Genomic DNA, 15,915 nt, shown 5'->3' with positions numbered 1-15,915 from the left:
TGTCCACAGACCATAAATCAACTCATGAATGGATGGGAAACACAGGGAAGTAAACCACACAAGGTGAGCTTTTTGGCTTTTGATTTGATCATTTATGTTAATAATAATAATAATTAAATGTCCAATAATTTTCAGGAATTATTTGCGAATGCTTTATAAGATACATAATTGTGTATTTTATGATGCTAAATGAAGATATTGGAAAGAAGCATCTGTGTTTTTATTTTATACTTTGTAGTAATTATAATTACATATAAAATACTACATTTTCTGGAATGAAGAAAATTGTTGAATTATTACTTACTAAAAATCTCTGTATTTTATTCTAATAATTAAAAAAAAAAAAAAGGAAAACAGGGAAGTAAACTGTACAGTATATTCAACTCATTTTTCATTTCATATTTTGTAGTTAATTCTAATAATATGTAATACATTTTCAGGAATGATTATTTCTTGGATGATTTATAAAATACGTCATCGTGGCTGGCCGCACGGTGGCCGAGTGGTTAGCATGTTGGCCACACCGCCAGGAGATCGGGAATACCTGGGTTCGAATCTCCGCATTGGCATCTCTGTGTGGCGTTTGCATGTTCTCCCGGTGCGTGGGTTTTCTCCGGGTGTGCCAGTGACCAGTGTGCCCATACACATTCCAAAAACATGCATGTTAGATTAATTGTCTAAATTGTATGAATGTGAGCGTGAATGGTTGTTTGTCTATATGTGCCCTGGGATTGGCTGGCGACCAGTCAAGGGTGTACACTGAAGTCAGCTGGGATAGGCTCCAGCATACCCCTACGAGCCTAATGAGCATAAGCAGCATAGAAAATGGATGGATGGATGGATCATCGTGGAAAATGATGTAGATGGAAATGTCATGTTCTTTTGGATTCAAGCCTTCAACTATTGACAGGAGCTTGTCAGGTTAGTTTGACGGCCTTTGAATCAAAGAGGAATAGCAACAAATTACTACTCAGACTAAACACAGTTGTATTTCTTGTCTTCTTGTTACAAACATTTGAGTCGTGACTTTTTGTTGTTCACTAAATTTGCTAATTACTTCACTCTCTGCATAACCACCGTGTTGTTCGTCTTTCGTAGTCGAAGATGACCATGACATCTCATTTAGTTGCTGGTGGGGCTTGGATGGTGTGTCCGGACATGGCTGATGAGACCAATCCGGGCAGAGAATCCTCGTCCACAGCTCGGGCACGTGTGGGAGGCGGCTGCATTGCTAGCACTTTTTTATTTTGGTCTTTCGCATCTGACGTTTCCGTTCTGCCTCTAACATTCTGACTCTCTCCACTGACCTTGCTCTTTTGAAAATGAGACTGCGCCAGGCAGAGCGATCAGTGGGAAGTTGTTCCCAGTTCGATGTGGAGATGTCGAAGTCTCTCAGGGATGCTTTGAGGCTGTCTTTGAAGCACTTTCGTTGTCCGCCTACAGTTCTTTTGTCCAGGCATAGAGAAGCTGTCCACGGTTGGGAACTTTTGTCCTTTGACTGTGATGTTTGGTGCATGGTACTCGTTTCTGGGGGCAGGCTGAAGCATCACTTCTGCCTTTTTGGTGCTGATGGTGAGGCCAAAGTTGTCACAGGCAGATGAGAAGCAGTCCATCTGCAGTTGCATATTGTCTTTGCTATGAGCACTGAGTGCAATCATCGGCGAAAAGGAGGTCTCTGACAACTGTCTCGTTTACCTTTGTGACAGCCTGTACGCACCTGGGATTGAACAATTTACCATTGGTCCTGTACCTTTATCGGTGTCTCTGAAGGCATCCGTCAACATTGCCAAGAACATCATGCTGAATAGTGTTGGAGCAAGAACACAACCCTGTTTGACTTCAAAGGAGCTGGAGGTCGCACCATCGTCCATGACACTGGCTGTCATACCGTCATGATATTCTCGAACAACTGAGACAAACTTTTCCAGACATCCATACTTCTTCATGATCCCCCATAGTCCCTCTCTGCTCACTGCGTCAAAGGCTTTGGTCAGGTCGACGAATGTCATGTAGAGGTCCCGGTTCTGTTTCATACATTTTTCTTGGAGTTGGTAGGCGGCGAATATCATGTCCGCTGACTCTCTGGGAGGTGGTCACGCACTAAGGAGCTCAAGGAGGCGGTTAAGAAGGACCCGGGCCAGGATCTTGCCAGCAATGGATTGAAGAGAAATTCCACGGTGGTTGTCACATGATTGTCAATTCCCTTTCCTTTGGTAGATGTGGACTATCATAGTGTCCTTGAAATCCGAGGGAGAGTTTCTTGGTCCCACATGGACTGAAACAGATCGTGTAAGGAGGGTTGGGCCTTCGAGCTTGAACACCTCAGCAGGGATGGCATCGGGACCCGGGGCCTTCACACATGACATTTGCTTGATGGCCTGGAAGACGTCTTCTGTTGAAATAGGGAGGTCAAGACTAGGATTGGTGGCTATCTGGGGGATTTATTGATGCGGGCCGGTTCAGCACGTTGTCAAAGTGTTCAGCCCACCTGTCCAGGATTTGCTTCATTTCAGTGAGGATAGTTTTCCCATCTGCACTAAGTAGGGGTGATGAGCCAGAAGATGGAGGACCATACACTGCTTTCAGGGCATCATAAAACCTTTTGGTGTCGTGTCTGTTGGCGTTGCCTTGAATCTCATCTGCTTTCCTGAGCCAGGAGTCCTGCATAGTCCAGAGCCTGGCTTGAACAATGCGCCGCTGGTTGGTGAAGGCGGTCTTCTTTGCTGCAGATGTGGGGTTGCTTTCGTACACTCTGAGTAGTTGCAGTTTTTCCTCCAGCAGAGTCTGGATTTCTGCATCATTTTCATCGAACCAGTCCTGGTGGGTTCTGGTTTCTGGTCCCAGCACCTGGAGGGCAGCAGAGTGGACGGACATTTTGAGGGAGGTCCAGTCTTTTTCTATCGCTAAGCTTGTTTGGAAATCGGCAAGTTTGGTGTCTAAGAGGGAGGCGAGTTCATGAGCAACAGATTCGTATTTCAATTTTGTGTTGAGTTTCTTCACAACTTTTTGTTCTTGTGGTCGTGGGTTTTAAGCAGAGCTTCATTTCTGATATGATGAGACGATGGTCAGTCCACCAATCAGCTCCACACATTGCCTTTGTAACCCGCACATCTTGCCTATCTTTGGCCTCACAATAATGTAGTCAATGAGATGCCAGTGCTTGGAGCGAGGGTGCAGCCATGATGTCTTGTTTTGGGTCGGAAGTCAGTGTGTTGGTGATGGCCAGGTTGTGTGTAGCACACGTTCTGAGCAGGAGGAAACCATTGCTGTTGCAGTTCCCAACTCCATGTTTGCCAGTGACTCTATCCCAGGCTTGATGGTCGGTACCGACGCGAGCGTTGAAGTCGCCAAGGACAATACGTTTGTCTGTCTTTGGGACATCAGAGACCAGGTTGTTCAGGCCTTCATAAAACTTGTCCTATGTTTCTTCAGGATTGTCATAGGTATCAAACAAGTCAGGTTTGCATCATATTTGTACCAAAGATTTGAAAAACGTCCTTTTTAGCATCATAATCACCATAAGAATTCTCCTCCTCTTTGATGAATACAAGTACAGTCATGTACAGTCATGTGATGCTTATTTTTAACAATGTATTCGCAACAAGGCCAAATTTGATCAAACAGGAAAAGATGGAAATAAACGGTACAATGTGGGCAATTTTTATTAATTATAATTAGATTTAAAATCTTTTATTTTCAGGAATTGTTAATCAATTGTAGTTATTTTATTACATATATTATTACATACATCATTATAAAATAATTGTACTTTATAAATTATGATAAATAATAAAATTACATTTATTATTATTTTTACAGTATATGCTAATTGGTTGGAAGAAACTACCGTGTGGAAAGAGTAATAAAATAAATATAAATGTTTATAAAATATATACTAGAATGTTAAAGCAATTCTGATAAAACAGCAATAACAGTTTTCGGGTGCATGCTGTTGTCCAAAAAAGTCAGCATTCATAACCCTTTCATTTGAGCATTTGTTGATAGAACAGACATTTTTGGTACCTGTATCTTCCCGGGTACTCCTGTGCTGTCCATGCGACTGGCCACATTGACCGTATTCCCCCAGATGTCATACTGGGGTCGCCGTGCCCCAATGACGCCTGCCACCACAGGACCCACATTGATCCCTATATAACACCAGCACACACCATGGGTTAAATGATGACACAACATACTTTTTATCTTTCATTACGTGAGCAGACATACCCACTCTCAGGACGAACTCGTTGTAAGACTGATAGTTGATTTCATCCAGAACATCAAACATCTCGATGGCATAGTCGGCTATGGTGCTCAAGTGGTCGGAGATGGACTTTTTGGCCTACAGAAGCACAATATGATGACAGTATACATCTTATGGATTCACACTACATCCTAGGTTCCCAAAGTGTGGTACGCCAATTGTCATAGGGGGTCAGTAAATGAAAATGGAAAACGATTCACACCTAACACTCACAATTACGAGCCTAAACGCCTCACAGCGCAGAGGGCACAGTCAGAGTAGAAAGAAGGAAGGAGACAGAGCTTCAGTTCAAGTTCTTCAGTGAGTCATATGAATAAGTAACTAAGTTTGATGATTATGTTGTGCATAAAGAGTGTTTACTCGGGAAGATTTCATTTAGGTTGGTGTTCCAGTACCCGCACTGTTGTAACCTGTCAATGTATGTGCATGTCAGGATGAGAGAGTGGGGAAATGAGGCTTTATCACTGGTTTTATGTATTTTTGTAAGATGAATACTATACTATTAGACCAGAATTTGAACGTGTCTTCTTAATCCCTTATATTTGTATTTTAGTTAATTTAGTCATTTTTCCCAATATGAATTTAAAATTTTTCTCATAAGGCATTGCGTCTGAGCAATGCATTGGGGCACTGCAATGAAGTCAACTTCCCTCTGGGCTTTGGGTCCTCTGTCTCCCTATGGTGGACAGAAGCAGCATTGCAGCACCATTTTCTATGCTTTCTATGCGCCTCCAAATAAATGTTTTTCTCAAACAAATGCACTATGGGAAGACTTTAAAATGTTTTTTTTCATATTAAACTCAAATTGATACATGTTTTTATATTTCTGAGTTATAACGTTAGAGTGTTAAGTTGCTGTGTGATGAGTTTAATGTTGTTTGTAAGATGAAAAGATGAGTCAGACTGTTATGGGCGCCAAACAACTGCGATTGGCGTAACTCATCGCCAACACGTAGCAAACCATGCATACGGGAGGCGACGAGTGGCTGTGACCAGCGTGTTCACAACCAGAGTGAATTCTACAAGTCTCCCACGATTGATTGATTGATTGATTGATTGGCTGTCAGATGATGATGACCTAACAGGGTGTCCAGTGATTGACGATGATTGACGTGTCCGCGATGACACGCACAAACACAAACTTTCACACGCACAAATTTTGCGTGGCGCTTGGCTGGACAGTGACATAATCGCCCTATCACGCAGGTTCCATTGAAAATTAATGGAGCAGAGGAGATGTCACCTCCCATGTGTGGCGCGATTATACTGAGCAGCTTCCAATGGGTTGACAAACTCGTTGTGAGTTTTTTCATAGCTCATGACTGGCCCCTGTCAAATAACAAGGTAATTGGTTCTCACAGACTTGTGCGCGCCACAATATGCCATTTTATGACGTGGACATGTGCGGCTTATAAAACGGTGCGGCTTACATAAGAACAAATCTGTCTCTTTCTCTCAATTTAGTGGGTGCGGCTTATACACCGGTGCGGCTTCCATCCATCCATTTTCTATGCTGCTTATCCGTATTAGAGTGGCGGGGGTATGCTGGAGCCTATCCCAGCTGACTTCGGACGAGAGGCGGGGTACACCCCGGACTGGTCGCCAGCCAATCACAAAATACAATCGCAGTGCAGCTATAGTAATAGTGTTAAAATGTACAGTATGTACTATGATGTTTCTATTTCTGTTATTTACTGTGGGGAATCCAAAGAAATGGAAATTTGAACAGTGTTTCTGGTCATTTTACTGCAATATCCACTTTGAGGTTGACTTCAGAGGCTCCACTGTACAGGAGATACTAGATATGGATCACATGAAAGTAGTGCAAAGTAAAAGGAAACAAACAAAAATCTGGTTTCGGCAATGGGAGTAAACATGTAGTGGAAATCTTTTCGTCCTTTGTGTTGTTAAATTACTGCACATGCAAACATAGATACACAATGGTGCATCACCTTCATTCCTATGGTAGGGACGAGGCCCACAGCTGCCATGTAGGTGCTGCCTATGGTCTTGATCTTCTCAATGTCTCTGTAGCACTCCTTATCCATCAGCTGTAAAGGAAGCATGTTAAAAGCGTGAATCTTCTTGGTGCTGCAAATCAATAATGCACCTCATCAAAGTCAGCGATGATCTCGTTCAGCAGTCTCAAGCACTCCACTCCCATGTTGTTTCCGTCCAATTCGATGTAGAAGTCATTGAAGTTTGGGATGGAGGCAAAGAGCACGCCCACTTGTGCGTAGGACTGGTAGTACAGATCCTAACAGGATGAAGAGAAAAACAAGTGTAAAATATCTGTACCGTAATGTGTTCGAAGGCTGTTCCACGCTTCTTTTTTTGTATCTACCTGATGGTCTTTGTGTGTGTCTGCCTGTCTATGAGCGAGGCTCACCATGTTCCTGGGGTTGGACAGCAGGAAGTGTTGGGCCACGTGTGCTGGCAACAGATTGAAAAGGATCCTGCGGTTATCCAGTTTGACTTTTTCCATGCCATCCCTTTCTTCCTCAGCCTGTCAAGATAGAAAACACTTTTTTCACATTTTCACCACATGGGGTCAGTAAAACACCTCGTGTGTGTGATAATATCATCTTTAGCGTCCTCTAATGTTGCTATTTAAGTGGTTACATCATTATTGCCAACTCATGATGCAAAATAGTCCCTTTTCTACACTTCAGATGCCAAATGAGATTGAGCCAGAACAATTGGGCAGTTTATAAATAGTCCTCCACACATAAGGCAATACTTTAAATGCAGCAAATGGCAAATCAAGATGTTCTATCGTGATCAACAGCTGAATACTGGCTGACCTGCACAGCCCACAGGAAGTCCAAGCGCAGTTTGAGGTCAAGCTGTCGAGAGTGGAGGGCCAGGGCACTGACGAAGAGCAACAGAGACAGGATGGGCTCGGAGCCCCGGATGTTGAAGGACCCCCCACTGTGGAACAGACCAAATGCACAAGTCAGCACCGGCCGGACGGACCACCCAGGAAACTACATATGAGGCTTGGGGAGATCCCCCGTGGAGTTGTGTAAAGTTATACACAGAAAACAAAGAGAATGCTGCTTTGACTCCAACACAAAACATTTACATTGCTAATTGCGTCAATAGTAAGAAACTCAAGCATTCCCACGGATGATACTCTGCGACAAGACGTTTTAAATGAGGCATAATAGCATCGCTATTTCTCAACAGAATCCAACTCAACCAAAGAACAAACTGTGCATCAAATCCGGTACAGGTGAGTAAATCAATAAGATTGGTCTGGTATTATTAACGATGCAGCTCGATTCCAGTTCCTAATGATTCTCGAGTCACATGCTTTTAAGAAGCAGGGTCATAAAAGTTTGCATGGTTTAAAAAGAGTACACTGTACTCTTTACTTGCGTATCTTGCTTGCTGCTGTAACAAGTGAATTTCCCCGCTGTGGAATAAATAAAGTATAAATACAAATACAAATACAATACAAATGAGGGCAACAACCAGAGTTCTTTTTGGATGAAAGGTCTGAACTGCTCCATTAATTTTTTTGAATGCTATGATCTTTGTATCAACTTTACAATGAGTTTATTACACATCTATTTTCAACCAGTACATAAATCAAACCATTCAACTTGGTGTTCGTTACTGTGACAAGCACAGAAGTCCAATAACAAAGCACCGCTCAGGTTCAGATAGGGAGGCCATTCCTCCCAGTCTCACCTCTCCAGGCCTCACTGTCGCTGCCAATGTGAGCACTCTCCAGTACTCCCTTTAAGGACTCCAAAAAGGGTGGGTATTGTGAACGACTGCTTGGTGCATAAGCACAAACAACAATAAGGACCCGTCCCCCCACCCAAAGGTGGAGGGAAACTACACTCTCATTCACCAGGTTAAACTCCAACGTACAGGCTCTGAGCCAGGGGGGAACAAGGACTGCCACCCCTGCCCGTTGCCCATCACTGCGGGCAGCACCAGAGTGGAATCAAGTCCAGCCCCTCTCGAGAGGACTGGTTTCAGAGCCCTTGTTGTGCATCGAGGTGGGTCCGACTAGACCTGAAACCTCTCCACCTCACGCACCAGCTCAAGCTCCTTCCCCCCCAGTCAGGTGACATTCCACGTACTGAGAGCTAGCTTCTGCAGCCGAGGATCAGACCCCCAAGGTCCCCCGCTTTCGGCTGCTATCCAACTCACTCTGCATCTGACCCCTTTGGCCCCTCCTCTGGGTGGTGGTCCCATTGGAGAGGGGACCCATGTTGCCTCCACAGGCTGGGTGTAGGCCTGGCCACTAGACGCTCGTCATCATTCCCCACCTCCAGGCCTGGCTCCACAGCTACCCTTTGTATGGTCCCTCACGTAGAACCTGTTTGTCAAAGGTGGTCATACTAGGGGCATAAAAGCCCCCGACAACTTAGCTCCTAAGATCATCAGGACACGCAAACTCCTCCACCACGACAAGGTGGCAGCTCAGAGAGGAGGAGATTAAGTTCCTTCTGTGAGATTTGGATTTTCAGCATGAAACATATTTCTAATGAATCTGTACTGTTTTTATTAGTTCTGATAACAGAATATTATTACAATTATTATGATCAGAAAATAAAAACAAAAATGCAATTTCAAGTCAAAGTGAACTTCAATAACTACCAGATTTGAGGATGGAGTGCATCTTGCCTCAAAGGGAGAACGAGTGTGTGTGTGTGTGTGTGCGTGTTGGGGAAGGCTACTTAAAAAGACGCACATGTATTGTTAAGGCTCACCCTATCTCTGATAATCTATTTCCCTCACTGTATCACAGACACGTGACTTTCTTGCTTAACACTGGCAGCCAATAACTGCGTGCCAAAACAAGATCTGTAGGCTGATGAGATGTACTGTAATGTGTTGCTGTCACCTCCTTTTGGAGGAAACAACAGAAAACTAAAAGGTGCAAACAGGCAGCCCATTTGCATGATTGCAGAGCTGCTGCAGTCTGATGTCGGCGTGCCCCACTGCGTCGCGAGCCTCTCACTCACCCAGCGGTCTTGCGAAATCCGCTGAGCTCCAGCACGGTGACGTACAGCACCCCCAGGAGGAGCATGAGTGCCATCTTTGGCATCCAGGAGACACGCAGGAAGAGCGCCAGGGTGAGCGTGCCCACCACGCATGACAGGAAGGCATAATGGGCGCCGTCGCAAGGCAACTCGGCCACGGTGTGGTTGGCGCCGCTGTCCACGTCAATAATAACAATGGAGCTGTTGATGTTGGCGCCGCCCCACAACCAGGGCATGCAGCCCACCTGTATAGGAAGCAAACAGAAAGAGATGTTTAGCATTCTGGATGAAAAGGATGGATGGATGTTGCTATGCTGCCTTACCACACAGGCCTGGGCCACAGCGTAGATTAAGAGCACAATGAAGATGCAGAGAGCAGTGCGGATCTGAATGGACAGGCACCCTGGAAAACACTGAAAGACACATTGCAAAAAAAAACAACCTATAACTATATAAAAAAATAAAAAGTACTAGTAAAACTGTCACAGGCGTCTGGGATGGGAATCATGTACCAAAATAACCTTTGATCTTCGTTACCTGAAGCATCTCATTTTAAAATCAGAATCTGGTCAAACACACTAAATATTGAGTTTCACCAACATTTTCTCAAAAAATCTGTCTCAAAAGTCGAAAGAAACTAACATCTTGTGAGACGTCACCAAACTAAAATGTGTTTTGCTTTTTCTTTGGCTTTTTTGGACAAAGAAATATTCATCAAGGCTTGGTATTTGCAGCGCTGCATATATAACCCACTGGACAGTGAAAGCATCGCTACACAAACTCCCGCTTGTGCCCTCTCTACTGCCTTTCTGTAAGGCCTCTGCAAAGAGTAGTTTTAAGTATTTTTTTTTGTCATTTAATTTTGCACTTTGTGGGAAAAAAGGATGTTAAAATGTTACTTAATTGTAGAGTTTTTAAATTTACTTTATATATATTTCCTATGGGAAAAAGTGTTTTGAAATTACAAACAAATTGAAAGTCAATATATACAGTAGACTGTATATTTATACATTGGGGTGTCACGAGACACTCAACTCACAAGACGAGACAATGCACAAGATTGGGTCCACAAGAAGGAGACGAGACAAGATATTAACATTAATTTGAAGAAAAGTACAATGAAAAAATATGACTTGACAAACAGACTTTTTAATTTAACCGAGTCACAAAACAATGCAGGTGTGTTTTGAAATGTTTAATGTCCCACAAGTTGACACTCAACGATATTTTGTCAACATTTTTTTGAGACCCAATAAACCACAGTTATGATAATATACTGTGTTTTAATAATAATGAATAATAATACAGCTCACTGTTTTTCTCTTATCCGCCTGTCTTTGTCTCTTTACATCAGTGCTGTCCAGCTCTCCTTTGATATTTATGATAAAAAAACACTTAATAATAAAAAACATATACATGTACATTCATTATACATATTTAAAGATAAATCTTTGTGTTTTTATTAGTTATTAGTCGGCCTGTCACAAAGTCAATAATCTTGCTGGCCTTGAGAAATTGACATGTGCAAGCATGCGTGTTTGTTTTCCTCGTCTCTCTTTACCACACAAGCTAGATGACAAGAGGGTTCACTCTGCATCTGTCTGTGCGCATTGGTGATACAGTGGAATGAACGGGGAGAGTGAACCCTCCTCTCAGCCATTCAGCCTCTTCGTCCCAGTACGTGGAGGCGGGGCTACTAGTGAGTGATAGCTAGCAGCAAGTTAGCCTTGTGAGCAAGCATACGCTAACATGAAGGAAGGCACAAAAGCGAGGTTTGTAAGGCCAATGGCACAGCCACAGGGTTGGAATATTTTCGGTTTTAAACAGAATGAACAAGGTGAGCGCATGAACACCAACAAACCGATATGTTGCACTTGTTCGAAAGTAGACAAGGAAGACGGGGAATACGACAGGTGGAGCAGAGCCTTCATCCCGACAGCCAATGCTGACTGAGGCGTTTGGTCGGCAAAGTACATATAAACAAAACGGCGCGTGTTCAGACAGTGTCACTCTCTGCATTGCAAAAGAAATGCAACCCTTCGATACGGTAGAAAAGCCAACATTTCGGGAAATGTTAGAAATGTTTGGCAGACAGTACGAATTGCCTGGGCAAACGTACACGTACATGTCGCAAACAGCAATTCCTGAACTGTATAACCGAGTGAAAGAAGACGTGTTGAAGAACATCAGAAACAGTTCTATTTTACTCTGCCACCACAGATACAGTATGTGGTCCAGCTCAAATATGACCCCCTATATTAGTTTAACAATACACTACATAACTGTGTGTGTGTGGTTTTTATTGGAGTGTTTTTTCTTAACAGAGACGGTCTATTTTTTATTGTTTTTCGTTATGATTGTGATTTTTATTAAAGTGCAATTTTTGCTAAGAGACTGAGAGTCAATTTTATTTTCATTGAGTTTTTTTTTAAATGTATTATATTGTTAGTTTGTTTAATATATTTACAAGCTCTTGACATTCCAATTACAATGTTAAATACTTTTGAGGAATTAAAGTTCATTGCTTTTAATACAATGTACTGTCATTCTTATGCCATATAATCAATGAATAAATGGTCTAAAAAAATGTTGTCAATAATATCAATTATCAACAATAATTCGTAGGTTGTTATCGTGACACACCTAGTTGTTAGTATCAGCATTTTAGCTTTTTCTAGTTCCATTATGCCTTTTTTCTCTATTTTCCACTTTTGCTGTTATTTTAGTTATTTTATCTCTGCAAGGAGCCACGTTCCACCAAATCTTTGGTCAGCAAAGATAGAGCTGAATTACAATGAATAAACTGTTACACTGGACAACTTCATCAAGTGTGAATACGAAGAACGTACCTGGACTCTAGTGATATGCAGGTACATGATACACGCTACCAGGAAACAGATACAGAAAACAAGAAGCACCAGTACCACCGTGCCCCTGAGTAAGATACAAATACAAAGCAAAAGTTAAGTGATACAAAACTATATGTAATCAAACTAAAGATACAAATAGGGGAGAAATGGGGTGTACATACTGTGGTATGATAAGAAGATAGACAAGGCCACACAAGGCAGCAAGGATCAGAGACAAAACCACTGCGCTGGTGAAGTACTCATCCGGAACCTGGTGGTACTTTAGATGAACACAGAGCAGGAAGTAGTGAACATTCAGATCTCCTCCACCAAGCAGTACACTTTGTGAATTCCAACTGGGGATTAGTTAAGAACTGATATGGAATTGAGTGTTGCTAAATTGTGAGGCACTGTTGAACAAAAACATCAAACGTCAGCTATGATACAACGGAACCTTGGTTAGCGTCTGCCCCGGTTAGCGTCTTATTCGGTTAACAACTAAAATTTACACCACATTTTTGCCTCAGTTTGCGTGCATTCTTTAGTTAGCATACAATATGGCAAACATCTTGTCGTGTTATTAATACACTGTGTTAGTCCAACTGTGTTCTTCATGTATTTTTTTTTTTTTTTCACAAAACATCCTTCCTTATTAGCTAGCTACACAAAATGGCAATCGGAACCGGAACTTATGTCGGCCATCTACGATGTCATCTCTCTCAAAAATGGAAACACGAAACACGTGTTTATAGTTTTACATGCATAAAACAATTCCAAATATATATTACAAATGAAAGGGATAAAGCATTTAAGGTTACTTTTACCTTCATTGAAGGCATGACTGTTCCCAAACACACGATGTGGCAGCGAGATCAACCACCACCAGTTTCCTGTTTTCAGTCACATCAAGAACCACGTCTTCAGTGAAGGAAAAGGTCATCTGAAATGCTCATTTATCCCTTTCATTCATAGTTTATATGTATTTATATGCATTTGGATTTGTTTTCTGAACTATAATTGGAAAACTATACAGAGGTGTTTTACGTTAACATTTTTGGCTTTCTGGAACGGATTATTTGGATTTACAATATTTCAGATGGGAAAAATTGATTTGATTGACGTCCGTTTCGGTTGGTGTCGGACCATCTGGAACGAATTAATAACGCTAACCAAAGCTCCGCTGTAACTCCTACATCCACACTGTGGTTGTTCTGCTCCTTCTCTTTTCAATTTGTGCTCAATGAACACCAAACTTTGCACACAGGCAAACTTTGAGCAAGATGAGTCAAGAAACATGGCAGCCATTCACCGAAAATGACTTATAATGCATTGCCATAACTCATTGACCATTTGTCCAAACGCTCTGTGGATATTTTCACGGACTGAAAAACAGTCATGAAACAATTTCCACTTTGAATTTTTAGAATATCATTACAAGACTTTTATGGACTGACCTAACATACGTGTATATAAAATTTGAGCAAGATTGTTTGAAAAACATGGCCGCCATCAACCAAAACATCTTTGTAGCGGATAACAGCTACTAGCCCATACATTAACACATCGACTATTCACTCAAGCATCATAAAACGTTAAAGACTGCTACAGAACACTTGTTTTAACATGTCCTATTTGAGCACAAGTCATCAACCATTTGTTTCATGATTATAAAAGTTTGAGGATATACAGTATATACTACATGTATGCTAGCATGTCTTCCAAAGCGTTTTGACCACATCCCATTGGATGGACCACAAATTGACAGTCATTTGAACAAAATGAGGACAGCCCTCACCCTTTGCTCACGCTCCGAGCACTTGTACATGAGCGTGAGGAAGTTAAGGTCAGCCGTGTCAGACTCGGTCTGACGGGCCTCGATCAGGCGCCCGATGTAGCGGTTGACCCGCGTTCTGGGGCTGCTCTGGATCACGTTGGCCTGGTTGGCGTTGGTGCGATTTCTCAGTTTCTGGGGAGCCGTCCTCATGGCCCTTCGCTGCGTGAGGAAAGAAAGAAGAAATAAAGAAGAAAGAGCTTGTGTACCCGCTGCACTCGCTGGAAGTTTGATCATATTAGAAACACGGCTCAAGAAGCGTCAACAACGCAAAGAGGCGGCTGATTATACTTTCAAATGATGACATTGCCGTCACATTTAACTTCATTAGGGAATGCACCCTGCTGAGACTAAGTGTCTTTGGCAGCCACAGTGAAGAGCGTTGCTAAATACTGGGCAATGGAGCACAACCACATTGCCCCCCTTCTCCATTTTGGCTTCCTTACTTTCCACCTTTGCTGCTCTCCATCCATCCCATTGTTTTCACACAGAAAGTACGATACAATACACTTATGTTCTCAAATTATTATATTTTACCACGCCACCGCCAAAGAACATAATACGGTTGAGATCTCCTTTACACCCCTGAAAAACAGATTTTCTGGAGATGTTCTCACCCTAGTCCCTGTTCACTCTTCCTAAGATCTGTTCAAGTGGTCTTGACACCAAAAAAGGTTTGAAAAAAAAAAACAATACCAAAATAAAAGTACTCAATAAAAACATTTTTGTCATACTGCTGCTGTAAATAAATAAACAACTATAAAATAGGAGGAAATGAAGTGGTGATTCTGGATAATAATAATAATTAGGATATAGCTCACACAAAAAATGGCCACAAGTATTGTCAGGAAGTGACACTGACAGCTGCAAAATAAAACACCAGTGAGCAGCGATTGCTGCTTATTTAGCCCTGGAAAGAAACCCCATACTATTATTGTAAGAGTCCTAGAATGAGGAGTAAAAAAAAATATGAATTTACTTGGATGACAGATCGACTGCAAGGCTAGAAAGATGAGTGACAGCAATCCATGTTTTCAAGAAGACTTCTGGGTGACACTGGCAAGCAGGCGCAAACACAGCCATGAACGCACAAGGAGAAAATGACATATTCACAACAATAATAACATTCACCAATATTGTGTCATGAAGAGTATGTAGTATGTAGTAGTTTGTATTTAAAAACAAAGTTTAAATATCTATCACTTTTTACTTGATATTGTAGAAAATAAAAGTAAACCTTTCTACAAAATAAATAAGTATATACTGTATATAATGTAATATATAATCCACCCAATCCATTTTCTATGCCGCTTATCCTCCGCTATCCTCATTTTATATATATATATATATATATGTATAGGTATATACTGTATGTATATATATTTATATGGTTGGGGTTGGGGTGGGGGAGTGTAGTTGTTGCGCAGGTTCACGGCCGAGACCAGGGATCTTGGCCTCAACAAGGTTGTTGACCACCGCTCTATGCACACTGTACAGAGCTGAAAACAAGTTGTTGTTTAGCAACCTATTTGGCATGAAAAGCCATATTATTATTCTACGATTCGTAGACGACCCTTTGGATTCATTGTTGCATGCTACCACAGATACCGCATTGGCCGCCAGGCTAGCGCATCAGTTGGTAATCAATACTGCATTAGCCGCCAGCGCTAGGCTGGCTACTCCAAGGTTTCAGGGTGTAATTGATCGTGGCGGCCCGCCACTACAAAATAAAAGCCGCCACACCTTAAAAATGATTTTTTGAAAATTGCAAAACAGTGTTAAGTAATATATTGTATGAATGGATATACTGTATATGCTATATAGGTATATATACAGTATACTGTAGCTTATTATTTATGCACATACTGACCACAATTAGTTTGAAAACAATTGAAAATATCATAAAAATGTTTCACTGCGCTTCATTTTGATAAACTTGCACCGGAAGCACAACATTTTAGACTCTCA

General features: G+C 41.9%; 1 protein-coding gene across 9 annotated transcripts in view; it reads right to left on the bottom strand.

Annotated features, from left to right (window-relative positions):
• The window catches only part of LOC129175005 (adenylate cyclase type 1-like), a 57,056-nt gene that overhangs the window by 3,065 nt on the left and 38,076 nt on the right, over positions 1–15,915 (bottom strand). Inside the window, exons 8-19 of one of the 9 annotated variants that reach the window (XM_054766527.1) lie at positions 13,912–14,109; positions 12,299–12,396; positions 12,117–12,201; positions 9,591–9,680; positions 9,250–9,512; positions 7,069–7,195; positions 6,609–6,770; positions 6,375–6,521; positions 6,217–6,315; positions 4,228–4,342; positions 4,024–4,148; positions 1–2,847 (exon numbers count right to left, since the gene is read on the bottom strand). In XM_054766527.1, coding sequence (XP_054622502.1) covers positions 2,416–2,847; positions 4,024–4,148; positions 4,228–4,342; positions 6,217–6,315; positions 6,375–6,521; positions 6,609–6,770; positions 7,069–7,195; positions 9,250–9,512; positions 9,591–9,680; positions 12,117–12,201; positions 12,299–12,396; positions 13,912–14,109 — 1,941 coding nt within the window. In that variant the 3' untranslated portion in view covers positions 1–2,415. Of the gene's footprint in view, positions 2,848–4,023; positions 4,149–4,227; positions 4,343–6,169; positions 6,316–6,374; positions 6,522–6,608; positions 6,771–7,068; positions 7,196–8,431; positions 8,601–9,249; positions 9,513–9,590; positions 9,681–12,116; positions 12,202–12,298; positions 12,397–13,911; positions 14,110–15,915 lie in introns of those variants that run through there. The other 8 variants (XM_054766523.1, XM_054766524.1, XM_054766525.1 and 5 more) reach the window with 8 other exon arrangements.

This window comes from Dunckerocampus dactyliophorus, chromosome 2 (assembly GCF_027744805.1).
Source record: "Dunckerocampus dactyliophorus isolate RoL2022-P2 chromosome 2, RoL_Ddac_1.1, whole genome shotgun sequence".
Classification (NCBI taxonomy): Eukaryota; Metazoa; Chordata; class Actinopteri; order Syngnathiformes; family Syngnathidae; genus Dunckerocampus; species Dunckerocampus dactyliophorus.
This window is presented reverse-complemented; position numbering and strand designations above follow the sequence as displayed.